We start from the raw sequence: 19,888 nt of genomic DNA on the forward strand, positions 1-19,888 counted from the left end.
TTCTTCCTGATGCCCCGGAAACTTCCAGATCATATGAATCGGTGATGGAGGGTAAGGCCTTGGCGGAAGTGAGGGATTCTGGGTAATGCTGCTGCTAGCCTCTGTAAAGCTAACTGTTAGCATAGTTAGATGTTAGCAGCAGAGCTCAGATCCCCACAGCTTACATTTCCTTTTCTTTATTTATTCTTTATTACCTTCAGTTAACTCGTCTTTCTGTTCTCCTTTATCTCTTCTTTATTTCTCTATCTCTCCATTATTTATTATTTATTTCTCTTTTATCTCCTTTTTCTCTTTTAGCTCTGCTTTATCTTTATTTTATTTTTCCTTTATCTGTTTTTTATTTCTCTTTTATCTCATTTATATATATTTAATTTCGCTTTTATTTTTCTTTGATCTCTCCTTTAGGGCTGAAACTCGAGTAATTCTATCCTAAAAATTCATTGAGGCAAATTATTTGTCTTGATACTTCTTTTAGTCCGTTTAACTCAACACGGAGCACTGTGTTTCCCACGGGCCCTTATTACTGATGCACCGCCCGCTTAACTCTGGAGCGCTCTGGACACAAAAGATGCTGTGAGCAGTGAGAAAACAATGAGGGGCGAGGAGAAGATTCAGACCAAAGAGAACACCAGAAAGCTTCCTAAGTTTAGGATCATTTGAAATGGATTTTTATATATATTTTTATACAGTGTAGTTATAAAGTCCCGCTGCAGTGGCGTGTGGAGCAGGTTTATAAAGCCGGCGGTAAAAAAAAACAGATTTTGTGCGTAACTTTTCGCAGACAAGAAAACCACATCAGGATACTGTGAGATTTAATAACTGAATATGAGTGAGAATAATGAAACAAATAGTTTCCCGTAACCTGCTCTACACTCCACTGCGGAGGGACATTTAAACGTAACTGTATTTGTATTTTAGTGTAATATGGCTATTAAATACAATAAATAGATTTAGTTTTCACCAATATTCTTGTGTACAATTTCAGCAATATAAATGTGAATTTTTCTAAAAAGAAAAACAAAGGACTCATTTTAATTCATTTCAGTTCATGTTTATTTGTGTTGCGCTTTTAACAATGAACATTGTCTCAGAGCAGCTTTACACAGATAATGGGGTGATAAAAAGATGATGTTCTTTATAAGTAAGAACACGCCCGTCGTATTTTCTCCGTCTTATTTAGTATTGCTCTTCAATAAAGAGCAAGTATTATATTATAATATATTATATTATATATTATGGAATAATCGTTAGAATGCTCAGTTACTAAAATAATCGATAGCAGCAGCCCTGCTCTCCTTTATTTCTTGGTTCCTTTACTCTTTGCTTCTGGCTTCTGTTTGATTTCTGTCTTTTTTTTTTTTCTTCAGTCTTCCGAAGGCCTTGCTCCAGACCAGCACTGTTACTAACACGCACACACTAACACACACTTCGTTTCCCTCCTGAACACTAACACACACTTCTTCTTCTCCATAATGTCAGGTATCATATATCTGGCTCTAAACGCTAATAAACTTCTGGAACTCAAAGCTTTTAGCGTCTGATTGGACGGTGTCTTCTTCACTAACATAATCCAGTTATACGAGCTGTTAGCTTCCGGCTAATCCGATTCTCTTCTGCTGCACAGAGCTGAACCTCCACATGTCTTCATGAAAATAAACTACAAATAGATTTCAGGAACTGGTTGGGGGGCTTTGGAGGGGCTCTCGACTTGTGTTGGAGTGTGTGTGTTTTCAGTGTGAGTTAACATGTGGCTTTTTTGTGTTTGCAGGTATTTGGGAGATCCAGTCGGCTGACTCCAACCAGCTGGTTCACATGAACATCCTAATCACATGCGTTTTGGCTGCTTTCCTGTTGGGGGCGTTCATCGCTGGTGCTGTAGTCTACTGCTACCGAGACGTCTTCCTACTCAAAAAGGCACAAAAAATCCGCAAAGTTCCACAAAGTAAAGATGAGGAGTCAACACCGTCACACACGGACTCCACCGGGAGCTTCAACAAGCTAAGTGGCCTTTTTGAAAGTCCGCTGAAGGAATTTCCCAGCGCTATGGAGGAGGCCAGGATCTATTTTAGCACAGAAAAAGATGAAAAAAGCCCAGAACCCCAGAGCGCCCCCCTCAGCAGGCAGAACCCTGAACTGGCGGCTTTGCCCACTCCCGAATCAACACCTGTGCTGCACCAGAAAGGGCTTCAGCAGAGCAAGAACCAGTGGGAAAGGGCATATGGGAAAACTTGCGTGTCTCAAAAAGAGGCTCCACCCAAAAGCCCGCAAAACCCCAACATCCCGAGCGCTGTCGTGCTTCCGAACGCGACTCATGAGAAAACTGCCCAGAGCAACGACACCAGCAGCATGAAGTCAGTCCATAAAGAGCGGCGGCGTTCTGTAGACGCTAGAAACACGCTTAACGAGCTTCTGAAGCATCTTAACGAGGCTAATGAGGCAAAAACGATAAACACCGACCGTAAAGCCATAGTTGCTGATGTCCCTCATCCTTGTCCTCACCTGATGCTTGAGCCCTTGGGGAACTTGGCAGAAATCCCACCTAAAGTTCCAAGTCGGGAAGCATCACTTTATTCTCCAACATCTTATTCCCCGCCTTCTTCCTATTCGGCTTTGTCTTTTCACCATCATCTTCGTTACCCAGACACAGTCCCACCAAGCGTGTGGACGTCCCATCCCTGCCAACATCACCCACAGGACAGATGGGGACCCTCGACAGGCAGCGTTTTCACCGCGTCGGCTCCACCCACCGTCACACCGGATCGTCCGGGGCTTTGCTGGTGCGCCACTCCAGTTTCCGAGGTGCACTGGCACCGCCCACTCCACCCTCAAGGATGGATTCACAAGGGATTTCACGGCAACACAGTTACAGCGGTTACGGTTCGCTTCCTCGGACTTCTGTCAAACGAACGGCATCATTAAAGCCGGATGTTCCGCCCAAACCTGGAGGATTCGTACCGCAAACGAGGTCCATAAACAAATACAGCTACTGAGCTGAGGACCAATCACGTGCGCTGAAACGACAATAAACTCTGTTATGGCTCAAATGAGGACAGTAAAATAAACTATTGAATGGAGCAGGAAGTAAACGTAGAACTCCATAAATAAGAGAAAGGACAGGATTTAAAGTGGGCAGAGTTTGAGGAAATGTTTCAAAAGCAAATAAACAAACACTGGAACGAGGAAAGGAAATGAGACGAGCGTCTCCATGGAAGCAGTTTCACTGCGGGAAAAAATTTGTGGCACAAACCAGGAAAGTTTAATGTCTTTAAATCAGATTAAAAATGGCAGAATGCTGAATGAGCCAATGAGAAAAACTTTGACCTGTGAGGCGGCAGGGTCGTCCAAAGTCAGAGGTTCAAGGTCATGGTTGATTTACTCTGTTTCGGGAATACTTGAAATATATTTGTTGTTAACCAGCTTCGATTCGAAACAAAAAAAAAATAGGACTGGAAAAAGCTGTGCATTTGACTGGAGTAGTAAACAGGAGGCACTGAGGGAGTTCCAGATATGGGCGTCATGGAAACGGGAAGTGTTACAAAGTTACGGAGTTACAACTTTACACAAACGCTCTGAGGATGCACTTACCACTGGCTTCTGTCCAGCTCCGATTCTTACTGTCATACAACTCAACTGTTAACATTACTGTGTGTGTGTGTGTGTGTGTGTGTGTGTGTGTGTGTGTGTGTGTGTGTGTGTGTGTGTGTGTGTGTATGTGTGTGTGGTCTGAATTTAATATTTTATCTTTAAACTCACTGGGAAACATTTCAACAAATTGCTGCTACTGAGTGTAGATGAACAATGGTATTGTGTGCGTGCCTGTGCGTGCGCGCGTGTGTGTGTCTGTGTGTGTTTGTGTGTGTTTAGCCACAGAACAGCATTTTTCTTATTTTGTGTGTTTGAGACACACACTAAGCTCAAGTGTTTGATGTTTAAACTCAGTAACTGAATATTCGAGTCGAGATTCTTGTAGTTTTGCACTGGAGCTACGGGGCTAATGTAGCTAACAAGTAATGGGAGCTTATAGCTACCACTTTAGCATTGTGCTATATAACTGCATGTGTAATCTGTTAACACACTCCAGATTTTAGTATAGAACTTTATATTAAACTGGGACTAAAACACAACCGTGGCTAATTAACATCATTAAGAGTGTTTGATTGTAATTACTGTAACAGCTACCCCCGCTTGCCCAGCTACCCCTCTGTTCCTGTACCTCCGCTGGCCAAGCTACCCCCTCTGTTTCTGTAAACCCGCTGGCCCAGCTACCCCTCTGTTCCTGTAACCCCGCTGGCCCAGCTACCCCTCTGTTCCTGTAATAGCTGGCCCAGCTACCCCTCTGTTCCTGTAACCCCGCTGGCCCAGCTACCCCTCTGTTCCTGTAACCCCGCTGGCCCAGCTACCCCCTCTGTTCCTGTAATATAGCTGGCCCAGCTACCCCTCTGTTCCTGTAACCCCGCTGGCCCAGCTACCCCTCTGTTCCTGTAACCCCGCTGGCCCAGCTACCCCTCTCATGCAGGCAATGAGAATGAGTGTAAAAATATACATTTGGACAGTTCTGAGGCAGATGTGTGTTCTGTGCCTTATTGAGAAACACTGCTGTGGGTTTCCTCTCATCCACATATCACTGTACATTTCTGTACGAGCAAGAAGAACAAGAGAGAGACAAAGAAATAAAGAATTGTTTTTTTCTTAAGAATGTTTATAATGAATGATGAGGTACACAGCGAGATATTACTCCATTTTATTCTCCAAAAACAACAAAAGGTTTCTGCTGTTCACTTTGTGTATGACTAAAAACATTATCTCTAGCATTAGCCTTAGCAGTTAGCTGGTTAGCAGGGGTTTTAATCCCCAGCCAGGTGAGGGACAGGAGTGATTAGCAGAACACTGAGTGGTGATCTTCTGAAGCTCATCAAAGCTTCAGACTCCTGTGGAACTGTTTGTTACACTGTGGAGGTCTGGTGGAATGAACTCTACAGGAACAATGCTAGATAGCTAGTGCTAATCTTGTAGCTCTGTGAGAAGATTAGCTTCAGTAAGACCACAGAATGACATTCAGATTCATCCTATAGAGGTAATGGTACAAAACTATTCGAATCTGAATGTAGATGAAACAAAAGGAGTTGATCTGTAATATCTTTAGGAGGAAAGACAAAGCGAGATCCAGTGATGTTGATGTTCTTGTTTGCATGTATGTGTCTTTTCACAAGTTATTCAGGTCTGATTTGTTTACATTTGATTAGACTTGTGTCGATAATCAGCCGATCGATGTTACTGTTCGCGGAGCCTAATTCTGACACATTCAGGAGAAAACTGTCCTGATGTTCAGGAGTGCAAACACTAACTAAGCCACGCCCACCTCACCCACATAGTGGGTAATTGGCTGTTTTTTTGGGACACGTCCCCAGCAGGTGATGTACATTGCTGGGTTTCTGTGCAGTATGAATGCAAGCATGTAAGGTGGACCTGTGCAGGAGCCTGAGCAGCTGGCTGGTTGGTAGGTTGTTTGCTGGAGTCTGTGGGTGTGTCATCTGTATGCAAGCTGTAACTGTGAATCTGTAAATAACTGCATTAATTTTTTTTATTTTTTTTTTAACACTGCATGTATAGAAATAAAACCCCACATTACTACTCTTAGAATTTGTCTTCATCATTCACCCTTAGAACATAGGGTTCAGGTGCAAGGCCAGGATGTTCTTCACGGCCAAAATACGGTGGAAAAAGTACAACTTTTAGTTTTCCTTACACACACACAAAATCAAACTTCTTAGTCAAGGATAATTTGTCCCCTAATCTGGGGTTCCTTCAGGAGATTTTTCTCAGCCAGCTGTGGGAAAAGCTAAATCCCAGCAGGTCTCCCAGTAGACCACAGGGCTGCCTCCATGACACTCCAGGTCTCAAAAAGGAAAACTGAAGGAAGACTTGTTTGTGTTTATGGAGTAGAAGAACCTCCTACTGTCTCCCTGGAGACACTTGCAGGTGAGTGATTGTGAGGAACTGCCTCTAAAATGAAGCAGAGAAAGTTATTAGACTTCTGTCCATGCTACCACCCGAGTTCCTGCCGGTCAGGGGTAGAGAACTTCCTCTGAAGTTTCCTCGTAAAATTTTAGGAATTACTGACTGTTAAAAGATAAGGAGTTTGACTATGAAGGAGAACATGGAAGTAGAGCCTCTGCTCCGTTTCCTTTGGCTGACACAGTGGAGAGCACACTCTTGATTTAACACAAAAGAAAAGATATACAGGCAGTCGTCGGCTTACGACCATTCGACTTTACGACCACAATCGCTAGCCGCGGCGTACAACAGTAAGAAACAAAATGGTGTAGAGATGATACAAATGGCAGAAAATTAACAAAGAAAATGATATATACAGTATAACAATAATGAAAGAAAATTATGATAAAATACTACTTAAAGATTATCAAATCATTTTACAGTACTGTACATATAGCCTACTCTACTTACGACCGGTCTGTCGAAACCAATCGTGGTTGTAAGTCGACGACTACCTGTACTCAGTTCCACAGGCTGAAGCTCAGATGATTTACTACTGTACAGTTTTATCAGTAAATCTAACAGTGTTATAAAGAACAGCTCCCCATCTGAGTCCATAGAACTTAATCTGGCTGATCATCTCAATTCAGTGTTTCACTCCACCATAGATAATGTAGCTTCCCTTAATAATGATCATACACACACTAGCCACTCTGACAGGAGAACATCAGTGACAGTATGGAAGAAGGACCCTTAAAGATCTCGAAAAGCTCTCAATGCTTCCTGATCAACAGACCTTTTCAATTCAATTCAATTGTTTTAATAATGAACAAGTCGGTGGAGACTGTGGTTAAAGGAAAAACTCCCTGAGATGCAGAAGGAAGAATCCTTGAGAGGAACCAGACTCAAGAGGGAACCTCATCCTCATCTGGGTGCCACTGAATGTCCATTTATTACAGATAAACGATGTTGAGGTGCAGTGATGGAGATCAGAGCAAACTGTAGTCCTGAGTCAGTGTAGCAGACTGTTGATATTAACTACAGTCCAAATCCAAAGCCATCCAAACTCCTGTTCTTACTCCGGAGTTTCATGGATCTCCAGGGTGTTGATGAGAAACATCTCCAGCTGCATAGAGTCGCCTCCAATGGAACACCATCGAGAGGAGAGGAGAGGATTCCATAACCTCATCTGACTGTATGACCGTAGAAAGATCATCACTCATAATCACACACTCCAGTGCTCATGTTAGTTCTCACTCTCCAGTGTTCTGTAGTGTTTAAAGACTATAATCACACTCTTGATGTAATCCAAATGAGGATGAGGTTCTGCTTTTGAGTCTGGTTCCTCTGAAGGTTTCTTCCTCATGTCATCTGAGGAGTTTTTCTTCATCATCAGTGATAAACACATCATTCACCTTCATTCTTAAATTCTGTAAAGCTGCTTCAAGACAATCTCTGTTGTAAAAAGAGCTGTAAAAATAAACTTGACTAGAAGCAGGAACACTGGTAATCTTTCTGCCCGTTTAGAAGATACAAACACTCCTGTGAAGATGGACAGACACGCACAGAGCGACCAATCTCCACTGATTATTGATGGATCCTCAGTGGAGATCATCAAGAGCACCAAATTCCTTGGTGTTCATCTGGCGGACAACCTCACCTGGTCACTCAACACCAGCTCCATCACCAAGAGCCCAGCAGTATCTCTATTTTCTAAAAAAAGGCTAAGGAAAGCCCATCTCCCTCCCCCTGATCCCCTCGACTCGCAAGACCCTACAGAGGATAGTGAGGACAGCTGAGAAGATCATCGGAGTCTCTCTCCCCTCTATCATGAACATTTACACCACACGCTGCATCCGGAAAGCAAAAAGCATTTTGATTGACCACACACACACTTTTCACACTCCTGCCATCAGGAAAATGGTTCTGAAGCATTCGGGCCGTCACATCCAGACTGTGCTACAGTTTTTTCCCGCAAGCCATCAGGCTACTTACTGTTTACATGCCATCTTTTGCACCTTTGACTATTATATTGTTTACATGCTTTTTTGCACCTTCGACTTTGTTATATTATACTACACTGTTTACATGCAGTCTTTTGTACATCTTGACTGCTGCTGTATTTTTGCACTGCATTGTGTTCTTATATTCACTCCTGGGTAGAGTTTTTACAGTTCACAGTACTGTATAACCAAGTATACAGTAGGTTTACTGATTGGCGCTGTCTTGTGTTGTGTGTCTTGTCTTGTGTTGTCTGTCTGTACTGTTTTTTGTCTGCACTGTTTGCACCAGGTTGCACTCGATGAACTTTATGTAGCTTGTGTTGTGTTGTAGCTCTGTGTTGTTGTTTAGTGTAGCACCAGGGTTCTGGAGGAACGTTGTCTGTACTGTGTACCACTGTGTATAGTAGAAATGACAATAAAGACTCTTGACTTGAAACACACACACACACACACACACACACACTCTCTCTCTCTCTCTCTCTCTCTCTCTCTCTCTGTGTGTCTCATAATACACACACATGCACACACACACTCTCTCTCTCTCTCTCTCTCTCTCTCTCTCTCTCTGTCTCATAATACACTTAAACATCTAGGAAGTGTGCGTGTGTGCGTGAGTGTGTGTGTGAGTGAGTGTGTGCATGCAGGCGTGTGTGTGTGAGTGTGAGTGAGTGTTCAGCATGGCGTCTGTATACTGGTTTCTCTTTCAGTTCTCCTGCTAAAACATTTATGCTTTCCAATGTCCCTCTTTTCATTAGTGATGAGGTGATTCTTAAAGAGCTGTCTCTGTACGGATGAACCGTCTCCCCCCATGAAGGAAATCCCCCTCAGCTGTAAGTCCCCACTAGTTAAGCACTTGGTGTATTTCAGGTGGATGCTTTTTATGGTAAAAAATGAAGGTGTTGAGGAACTAAATGTGGTTTTCAAGTTCAGGATCGATGGGTTCAACAACAACATTTTTGTTTCCACCGATGCAGACATAAAATGTTTTAAATGTGGTCAGTTAGTACATCTTGTTCACACCTGTCCTGAAATACAGAGTGACCCGGGTGTCTCCAAGCGACCGGGGCAGGAAGCAGCTGAACCTGCTGGAGTCGTTCCACCTACGGCTTCAACTCGGCCTGCTGCTGAAAGCCCCAAAACTGCTGCAGCTCAGAGCCCACTAGTGACGGTGCCCACCCCAAAGAAGCCCTGCTCTGCTGAATCGCGCCCGGAAAAGACCTGCACATCTGAACCAGGCCCGGAGAAGCCCTGCTCGGCTGCACCAGACCAGGAGAAGCAACAAGCCAAAAAAAAGTTGAAGGCAGATGAAGCTGATTCAGACAGTGATGATGGCATGTCTGATTCAGTGTTTAGTCAGGAGTCTCAGGAGGAAGCGCTAAATGATTTGTATACTGCTGAAGACATAAAAGAGTTTTTAAGAACCACCAAGTGGCAAAGAAATATATAAATTGAAGAGTTTTTCCCAGACCGTAAACAGTTTGTTTACCATGTCAAGCATTTTAGAAGAGAAGGTTCTTTCACTGAGCAGGAAATATTCTGTCTAAAGAAGCTGATAACGAAGGTCAATAGGGAGAACTCTGATGAAGATTGATAAAGTAAGGTTTTACTTTGAACTGTTATTTACCATTTGTATGTTTTTGTCTATATTTAATTTTAATGGAAGGAATTCAGATTGCGGGTTTTAACATAAACAGAACAAGAAAACACGTAAAGACAGTGAAGTTGTAGGAGCTCATTAAACAGAAACGTGTTGATGTTCATGTTGAAGGAGACCCACAGTGATGTTAGCATTGTTGCTGATTGGGTGAAGGAGTGGGACGGGTTGGTGATTTTAAGCCACAACACATAACTTAGTGGTGGTTTTGCCCTGCTTATTACTCGTAATTTTATTCCTGTTTCTTACACGGTGGAAGAAATTTTAAATGGGAGGCTTTTAAAAGTAAATGTTTTTATGAGAATGAGGTTTTAGTGTTTATCTGTGTGGACGCTCCCACCAGTGCAGTGGAGAGAATGAAGTTTTTACACAAACTCAACAATGTTATTTTAATCTGCAGCACTGCAGAGTTTTTAGTTTTGGGAGGTGATTTTAATTGTTCATCAGAAAATATAGACAGAAATCATGCAGAACCTCATGTAGCTTCTCGTAAGCATCTGTGGGAGTTGGTAGAGACCCACGATCTCTGTGACATATGGAGAAATTTAAATAAGAAACAAAGACAGTACACGTGGACCCACTCCATAGACAACACGCTCTCCCTGGAGAGATTAGATCCATTTTATTGTTTTAAACATCAGCTGACTTTATTTTACAAAATGTTTTATTTTTCCAGTAGGCATCTCAGACCACTATATGGTTCAGTGCACCAGCAGTAAAAAGAATATAAAACCTAAGAGCAGCTACTGGCATTTTTAGAAGAAGCTCATTTTATAGAGTATTTTATTTTTTATGGAATTGTTTTAAACTTGAGAAGGAGCTTTTAACTCCCTACAGCAGTGGTGGGATGTTACAAAAGCACAAATAAAAATTTTCTGTCAACAGTACACTCTCAATGTCACAAGAGACATTACCAGATCTCTGAAAGCTCTGGAGATAGTTGAACTCCAGCCTTTGTAGGCCACAGGAATTTAAGCGCATATTGAAGCCCTCAAAAACAATAAAGCCAAAATGAACGACCTGCTGGACACTACAGCACAGGGGTGCTGGTTCGCTCATGCTTTAAAAGCGTTACTGAGATGGATGCTCCTTTTAAGTTCTTCTTCAATTTAGAACAAAAGAATGGACAGAAAAGATTCATGCATGCTGTGCGAACACAATCAGGGGATCTCGTGCCAGAGCCATCTGAAATTTGCCAGCAGATAGTCAGCTTCTATTTGAAGCTGTATAGCAGTAAGAGGTCAGGGGCACAGGGGGTGGAAGAGGGCTTCCTTAAAGACCTGCCTAAGCTCCCAGAGGAGGAACGCACTAGCCATGCAAGGGGTAAACTCCAGGAGAGACGGGGCCACAGACAGGGCCTGTAGGTCCCCGATACTTTTAAGGGAGGATATCGCCAAAAGGGAACGCAGTCTTAACAGTCTTAAGACGGCCAAATTCCACACAGGCGCTCTGGATCATAATCCGGGCCTCAGCCTCCGGGTGCCACATAGGAAACGTGTCATGAGAGGTTGTTTCCCTAGCAACTGCCCCGCTGGCGGGGTACAATAAGCCGCAATAGCGGACACGTAAACCTTCAAGGTGGACAGGGCCAACCCTTTCTCAAACTGAACTCCAGAACTGACCCAACCGGACAGTTGACTGCGTCCAACTCGTGGTGCTCACACCACGTGGAGAACAGTTGCCATTTAGCAGCATACAACCTCCTCATGGAGGGAGATCTGGAATGGAGGATGGTCTCAACTACCTCAGTAGACGACAGACGAAGCCTTGTCCATGTCTGCACCATGGCGTCCAGCTGGGTGAGAGAGAGAGAGAGAGAGAGAGAGAGAGAGAGAGAGAGAACCAGAGGGGACAGTGTAAGGTCCAAACAGATCTACCTGGGCTCTGTAAAATCTCTGCCATACCTGCTTCACCAACTCGGGGTGGAGCCTCCATTCCCCGGGCCTCGGCCCTTGCCTAGAAAGGGCATCTGCCCAATTGAACCAGCCCAGGATGTGAACAGCTCTCAGGAGTTTCCCTTCGGGCCACAGGAGGATCTGGCATGCCAGCCTGTACAGGGGGCGAGCCTAAAGACCCCCCTGGCCGTTGATGTATGAGACCACCTATGTTTTGTCCACACAGACCAGCACATGGTGACCCCTCAGGTCTCGGAAGAAGTGTCAGAGTGCCATAAGCAGAGCCATCAACTCCAAGTTTATGTGCCATGAACGATGCAGCTCGTCCCACTGACCTTGGGCAGAGCGGGCACTCATGACCACCCCCCACCCTGTGAGGGATGCATCTGTCGTCAGCGTTACGTGACGACAAGGCGCTCCCAAGATGGGGCCTTGAGACAGGACTGCGTGTTCCCTCCATATATCCAAGGTTTGAAGAGCTCGCCTCGAAACCTTGATAGTACGGAGTGGGTTGCCCCTTCAGAAGAACCCTCAGTCTTTGAGCCACCACTGGCGGGGTCTCATATGGAGGAGGCCAAGTGGGAGCACGTTGGACGCTGCCGCCATATGATCCAGCAGCCTCTGGAACTGACACACAGTGAGTGGTTGGCCTTCTCTCACTCTCCCGACTGCTGTGATAATGGCTGCAATCCGGGCGGGATACAATTCTGCCCGGAGCATGGTCGAGTCCCACACCATGCCCAAGAAGGTGGTTCTCTGCAATGGAGAAAGCACACTTTTCCCAGGCACTCTGTCTCAGCCCCAGCTCCTTCATACAGGTGAAAACGTCATCTCAGTTCAAGGGGCGTAGATCTAAGATCGGCCTGATCCGCCATCCTTCTTTGGAACCACGAGAGAACCATCCTGTTGAACGGGGGAGGAGAGGACCTGAACTGATAGCCTACCTCTATCGTACGCAGAACCCATGAAGATAAGTCAGGGCACCCTGCAGCCGTTGGGACCTGCTCAGAGGCAGCGGATCCCCGCCACACGCAGAGATTTCTCGAGCAGAGACGAGGGGAACACCCGCTGGAGGGAGGCTGCGCTTTACGACACAACCTGAGGCGGGGCTAACAGCCTGACCCTCTGGTGGTGATGAGGAGGCACGGGCAGGCCATCCCCCTCGAAGCAGGGCACTTCAATAGTCAGGGCAGCTTCACCACTGCCCGTTTGTTAGAGGAGATGACCACCCTCAGATTGGCCCACTCCTTCGAACCGGGTATAGAGCGGGGGATGCCCTGATAGCTACGCTCCATTTCTGGGCTATGCACTGCCTGGCCACGCCAGGAGCCCCAACAGAGCGACGAGGGAGGAACCACTTTATTTATTTTTTTATTTAACCTTTATTTTTCCAGGAAGGTCCCACTGAGATTAACAGAAATCTCTTCTTCCAGGGAGTCCTGGCCAAGGTGGCCATATAAAAGTTTCACATAAACACATAACAGACAAAACAAATTCTAAACAAACAAAGGACAAAAAAAATTATTAAAACAGTAACATACTTCACTCATTTTACATTGCAATAAATTTTTTAAACACATTCAAAGAAGGAATTATTTCTAGTGGAGTAATAGCTTGAAATTCATTCCACAGACAAGGAGCACAGTAAGAGAAAGCAGATTTTCCGTGTTCTGAGTGAACTCTAGGTTCGTCTAATGTAATTCTAGTTGACGAGCTGGTGCTGTAGTTCTTTTTACGCAAACATAAAAGCCTAGTAATATAATTTGGAAGCATACCGAGCAGTGCCTTTACAGTATATACTAATATATGTGATTTCCTTCTTTAATATAAGGAAGTCCAACCTACACAGTTATATAGCAACAATGATGAGTATGTGAACAAGCATTTGTTATAAAACGCAATGCAGCATGATAAACACAATCTAATCTTTTTAATAAATATATTGAGGCATGCATATAAATAATATCACCATAATCTAAAATGGGTAAAAAAGTTCTCTGTATAATTTTCTTTCTAGCTCCAAAAGAAAACCATTTTTTTTTGCAGAAGGAGAAAACCCAGTCTTGGTTTTAATCTTTTTACCAAGTAATCAATATGAACATCAAATGCCAACTTCTCGTCTATCCATATTCCTAGATATTTGTAAGTTGTTACTTTATCTATATGCACACCATCAATAGAAAGGATAGACTGAGCAGTGATCATAGAACGACTACGCAAAAAAATAATATACTTCGTTTTTTTGGCATTTAAAACTAATTTCAATTGGAGTAAATTATGCTGAAAAGTATTTAAAAATTCTGGAGAATTTCAATAGCTTGTGACAAAGAGGATGCAGTTGGATAAAAAATTGTATCGTCAGCATAAAAATGTAGCTTTGCGGATTTTATTCCCTGCCCTAATTCATTTATAAAAATAGAAAAAAGAAGTGTTGCCAATAAAGTACCTTGAGGAACACCCTTCTTGACTGTTAACACGGATGAAATATAATTATCTACAGCAACACATTGCATTCAATCAAATAAATAATTTTTAATCTAACTCAAAGCCGAATTACAAAGACCTATATATTTAAGTCTCTGTAACAGTAAGTCATGATCCACTAAGTCAAACGATTTTGTCAAATCAACAAACAGGGCAACACAATGCTGTCTTTCATCGAGAGCAGTTATTAAGATAAGATAAGATAGGATAAGATAAGATAAGATAAGATAAGATAAGATAAGATAAGATAAACTTTATTCGTCCCACAGTGGGGAAATTTCTATGTTACAGCAGCAAGACAAAGAAATAAAAATAGATGCAAATATATAAAAAAGAATATACAAAAAAATTAATAATAATAATAATAATAATAATAATAATAATAATAACAAACAAAGTAATAAAAATAAATGCAAATATATGAAAAAGAGAATATACACATACTATAATAACAGTATATACACAGTACAATGTATAAATACAAATAGGGGGAGAAAAAAAAAGTACACATTTCAGGTAATATTTCAAGGTGGTATTGCACGTAATTGCGGGTAATATTGCACATAATATTGCACATGTTGCATGTAATATTGCACACAGATAATGTTATTGCACAGCTTGAAAAAGTAATAACAGTGTTGTATTTTGGTGACTGGTTTTACTGGGAACAGCTTTGGTTGTAAAGTCTAATAGCAGCAGGGAGAAAAGACCTTCTGTAACGCTCCTTCAGACACTTAGGATGTATCAGTCTGTCACTAAAAGAGCTGCTCAGCGATGTAACGGTTACATACAGGGGGTGAGAGGCGTTCTGCAGTAATGATGATAGTTTTGTTACCATCCTCCTTTCTCCCACCTCCTGTACAGTGTCCAGGGGAATCCCCAGGACTGAGCTGGCCTTCCTGATCAGCTTGTCTAGTCTCTTCCGGTCTGCAGTAGAGATGCTGTTGCCCCAGCAGACCACTCCATAGAATATGGCTGAGGCCACCACAGAGTCAGAAAAGGTCTTCAGTAGCTCTCCTTGCACTCCAAAAGACCTTAGTCTCCTCAGCAGAAAGAGTCTGCTCTGCCCTTTCTTGTAAATTGCCTCAGTGTTGTTTGTCCAGTCCAGTTTGTTGTTTAGGTGAACACCCAAGTATTTGTAAGAGTCCACTCTCACAATGTCCCTTCCCTGAATGTTCACTGGTGATAGAGTTTGTTTGTGCCTACGGAAATCCACCACCAGTTCTTTCATTTTCCCCGCATTTATCTGGAGGCAGCTCCGTTGGCACCAGTCCACAAAGTTCTGTATAAGTCCTCTGTACTCTCTGTCATCATCATTCGTAATCAGACCGATGATGGCAGAGTCATCAGAGAACATCTGTAGGTGATAGGTTGCTGAGCTGAACATGAAGTCTGCAGTGTAGATGGTGAAGAGAAACGGGGCTAGAACCGTTCCCTGCGGGGCTCCAGTGTTGCAGACAATCATGTCAGACTCACAGTCACGAGTCCTCACATACTGTGGTCGGTCTGTGAGATAGTCCAGTGTCCAGGCAGACAGATGATGGTCCACTCCCATGTACACCATCTTATCCCTCAGGAGCGCAGGTTGGATGGTGTTAAAAGCACTAGAGTCAAGTCAAAAAACATGACTCTCACAGTGCTCCCAGCCTTTTCCAGGTGTGAAATAGCCCGATTTAGGAGGAAGATGACTGCGTCTTCCACTCCAATGCCAGGTTGGTAGGCAAACTAAAGTGGATCCATTGATGGGCTCACCAGAGGTCGGAGATGAGTGAGCACCAGCCTCTCCAATGTTTTCATCAGATGCGAGGTCAGCGCTACTGGTCGATAGTCTCCGAAGTCTTTTGGGCGCGGCGGCGTCTTTGGAACAGGCACCACGCAGGATGTTTTCTATATCTGTGGCACCTTTCCCAGCTTCAGGCTCAGGTCAAACATGTACAGCAATATGCCGCACAGCTGGTCTGCACAGGTCTTAAGTAGCCTGGAGCTGATTCCGTCTGGGCCTGCAGCCTTCCTCGCTTTGATCTTCCTGAGCTCCATTCTCACCTGGACTTCTGTAAGGGGCAGTGTGTATTGGATGGAGTGTTGACTGGAGGGAATCATCAGGGAGGGAGTTAGGTGTGTTGTGTATTGTCTGTGAGCAGTGCAGAGAGAGGTGGGGCTGGAGCTGCTTGCTGTGGAAGCAGAGAGAGGGGATTGCAGCAGGGGGACTGGATGGGGGCAGGGGGTAGCTGATCGAATCTGTTAAAGAATAGATTGAGATCATTCACCCACTTCTGGTCACCCACAGCCTGAGAGCTGGGCTCCTTATGACCAGTGATGGTTTTGAGCCCCTTCCACACACCGCTGACATTGTTCTGCTGCAGCTGATCCTCCATCTTCCTCTTGTAGCATGCTTTTCCTTCCCTGATCTTCTTTCTCAGTTCTCTCTGGACAGTTTTCAGCTCTTCCTTGTTTCCTGATTTAAACACCCTCTTCTTCTATTTAAGGAGAGTCTTTATATCAGGGTTGATCCACGGTTTGTTGTTGGGAAAACACCGTACAGTCCTGGTGGGTACAGTATTCTCCACACAGAAGTTAATGTAGTCCGTAATACAGTCTGTTAGACTGTCAATATCCTCCCCATGTGGACTGCACAATTCCTCCCACATAGTTGTTTCAAAACAGTCTTTCAGAGCCTCATCGGTCTCATCAGACCATGTCGTCAGTGTGCGGGAGGTAGCTGGTTGCCTGCATACAAGGGGTTTGTACACAGGTAGTAGATGAACCAGGTTGTGATCCGATCTTCCCAAGGGGGGTAGGGGTGATGATGTATAAGCCTCCTTTGAGTTGGCATAGAATAAATCCAGTGTTTTATTGTCTCTGGTGTGGCATGAAACATACTGAGTAAATGTGGGCAGAGTGGAGGATGGAGGGGCATGATTAAAATCTCCAGAGATAATGAGAAGGGCATTTGGGCTCTGTGTTAACAGTCTGTTAACAACAGAATGCAGGACATCGCATGCCGATTCACCGTCAGCAGAGGGGGGAATATACGCAGCTATCGCGATAACATGCGAGAATTCCCTCAGCAGATAGTATGGCCTCATGCTAGCGGCTAACAGCTCAATGTCCTTACAGCAGATCTGATCTTTAATAGTGATGTGTCCAGTTTTACACCATCTATTATTTACAAACACTGCCAGTCCTCCTCCCTTTCTCTTACCGCTCTCCATCGTTCTGTCCGCACGCAGTAACTCAAATTCATCCAGAGCCACGGTCGTATCCGGTGTTAGCTTGGTTAGCCATGACTCAGTGAACAACATGATGCTACACTCCCGGAATTCCCTCTGATGCCGGGTAAGAGGCTCTAGCTCGTCCATCTTGTTGGGTAGAGATCTTACATTTCCCATAACGATGGACGGAGAGTTGGTCTGTAACATCTCCTTTTATTCCGACACATAGCTCCAGCACGGTTCCCCCGTCTTCTCCTTCTTAGCTCGCGGCGAATATCCGGTTATTCTTCTAGTAGCATCGGCATGTTGCGGAATGCTAACAGCTGATCCCTGGTGTAAACAATAGGACCGTGGCTGTGAACAGAGTTTCCAGACGCAACTGTGAACAAAGTCCAAAGAAGCAGGAAAAGTAGGGCAAACTCGGTGGCTTTGTTTATGTCCATTGTGCAGTTTCCAAATTTACACGCATACACTTAAAAAAAAGAAAAAACACAAAGTGCCGAAACACTATAAAATAAATAAAAAAGCACAAACTTTACGGGAGCTGCTGCAACAGGCTGCTACTTGGGCGGCACCTAGTGACGTTGATGAAATCATTACTAAATCATTTGTAATAAGTGTAGTAGCTGTTATTGTACTATGACCCACTCTAAAACCTGACTGAAATGCGTTTAGAATATTATGACTATCTAGATATTTTTTCATTTGATCATTTAGTATAGATTCAAAAACTTTTGCTAAGATCGGTAGTTTAGAAATAGGTCGATAATTATTCAAATCACAGGAATCACCTCCTTTAATAATGGCATAACCATAGCTGATTTCCAAGAAGTTGGAATTACATTAGTGGATAGACTCAAATTAAAAATTTATGCAATAGGTTAAGCAATAATATCTGCAGACAATTTTTAAAAAACTGGTTCAATTTTATCAGATCCACCTGATTTCTTACAGTCTAAATTTGAGAGTAGTTTATAAACTTGGCTGGGCAATATAGAGGTAAAGGAAAATAAATCTGAGTCATTATAATTTGTCGGCTCTTCAATTTCCTGTTCGCCAGTGACCAATGAATTACTGGTATTTGTTATCAAACTAGCTGAAATAAAATTATTATTAAACATATTAACAATATCAGCCTTTTCTGTAATTAATCTATGGTCCACTTTTAGCGAATACAATGTTTATGTATAATTTCACCCAGAGACAGCATATATAAAGAGAAAAGCAGTGGGCCTAAGACAGATCCTTGTGGAACACCAAACTTTACCTTAGAGAGTGTGGAGAACTCACCATTTACATCAACAAACTGATAGCGATCCAACAATGTTCTCAAGTCCAGCAAGCACTAGATTATGATCAATGGTGTGAAAAGCTGCACTGAGGTTGAGCAAAACAAGTAAAGAGACAAAACCCTGATCAGAGACCAATAACAGTCATTTACCACCTTAACTAGCCTATTACTATTATAACTACTATTCCTCAGTAGATGTGAGCAGAACTGCTGTGCTACAACCTTTTCTAGAATCTTGGAGATTAAGGGGAGGTTTGATATTGGTCTGTAGTTGGACAGCTGACAGGGTGAAGGTCAGGTTTCTTAATTAGGGGGTTGATACTGCAGTTTGAAGGATTTTGGTACAAAACCAGTGCTAATGGAAGAGTTTATTATTTATAAACAGGTTCAATTCCCTCTGGAATAATCTGTTTGAGAAAACTTGTAGGTGAGGGATCGAGAATGCAGGTTGATGATTTTGATGAGGAAATAAATTAAATGAAGTATTAAATGAAGCATTAAATGAAACTTTGTAATTGATGGTCTGTTATAATGACACTGCTGTCTACAGGGTTATTTATAAAATAGTTTGGATTTATTTTAATCATCTGGATTTCTTGCCTGATGTTTTTAACTTTATTATTAAAAAGTTGATGAAATCATTACTACCTATTGATGGTGTGCATGTGAGTGCAGTGCTTTTATTTCTGTTCATTTTGCTGCAGTACAGAATAAGAATCTAGGATTCTGCTTGTTATTTTCTATGAGGGTGGAGAAATATGCTGATCAGCAGCACTAAGAGATTTTCTAGAACTCATGAGATTCTCCTTCCTGCTATTTGAAATACTGTTAATTTTGTTTGACGCCATTTACGTTCTAATTTCCGAGTGTTCTGTTTTAAGGTGTGTGTATGATCATTATACCACTGTGCTAATTTTTTCTCCCTGATCATTTTGGTCTTAAGGGGAGCTTCTAGGTATTCAGTGGCCCAGTGGAGCTCTGTGGGGTCAGACAGAGATCTATCTAATATCGACATTTCCTGAAGATTATTGATAAAACGCGCTGCTGTAGCTGACGTGAAAGTACACTTAACACGGTAACGTGGTGAGGTAGTAATGCAATGACTGAGGCAGATTTTAAAAGAGATGAGATAATGATCTGAAATAACTTCAGACTGTTGAATTATGAGTAAATGTTTTATTTTTAATCCAAATGTTAATAACAAATCGAGAGTGTGTCTCCACTATGTGTGGCTCCTATAACATTCTAATTAATTCTACTGAATCTAGAATGGACACAACTGCTGCTCTTAAGGAGTCTTCCTGATTATCAAAATCAATATTAAAGTCACCAATAATTAATGCTTTGTGTAAAGA

At 43.0% G+C, this 19,888-nt stretch overlaps 1 protein-coding gene across 1 annotated transcript in view; it reads left to right on the forward strand.

Annotated features, from left to right (window-relative positions):
• sema6dl (sema domain, transmembrane domain (TM), and cytoplasmic domain, (semaphorin) 6D, like) overlaps window positions 1–5,631 on the forward strand; it is a 27,959-nt gene extending 22,328 nt beyond the window's left edge. The window contains exons 19-20 of the mRNA XM_046864128.1: window positions 1,769–2,570; window positions 2,618–5,631. Of these exons, the coding sequence (XP_046720084.1) occupies window positions 1,769–2,570; window positions 2,618–2,990 (1,175 nt within the window). The 3' untranslated portion in view covers window positions 2,991–5,631. The remainder of the gene's footprint in view (window positions 1–1,768; window positions 2,571–2,617) is intronic.
• Window positions 5,632–19,888: the final 14,257 nt, after the last annotated feature.

This window comes from Silurus meridionalis, chromosome 13 (assembly GCF_014805685.1).
Source record: "Silurus meridionalis isolate SWU-2019-XX chromosome 13, ASM1480568v1, whole genome shotgun sequence".
Taxonomy (NCBI): Eukaryota; Metazoa; Chordata; class Actinopteri; order Siluriformes; family Siluridae; genus Silurus; species Silurus meridionalis.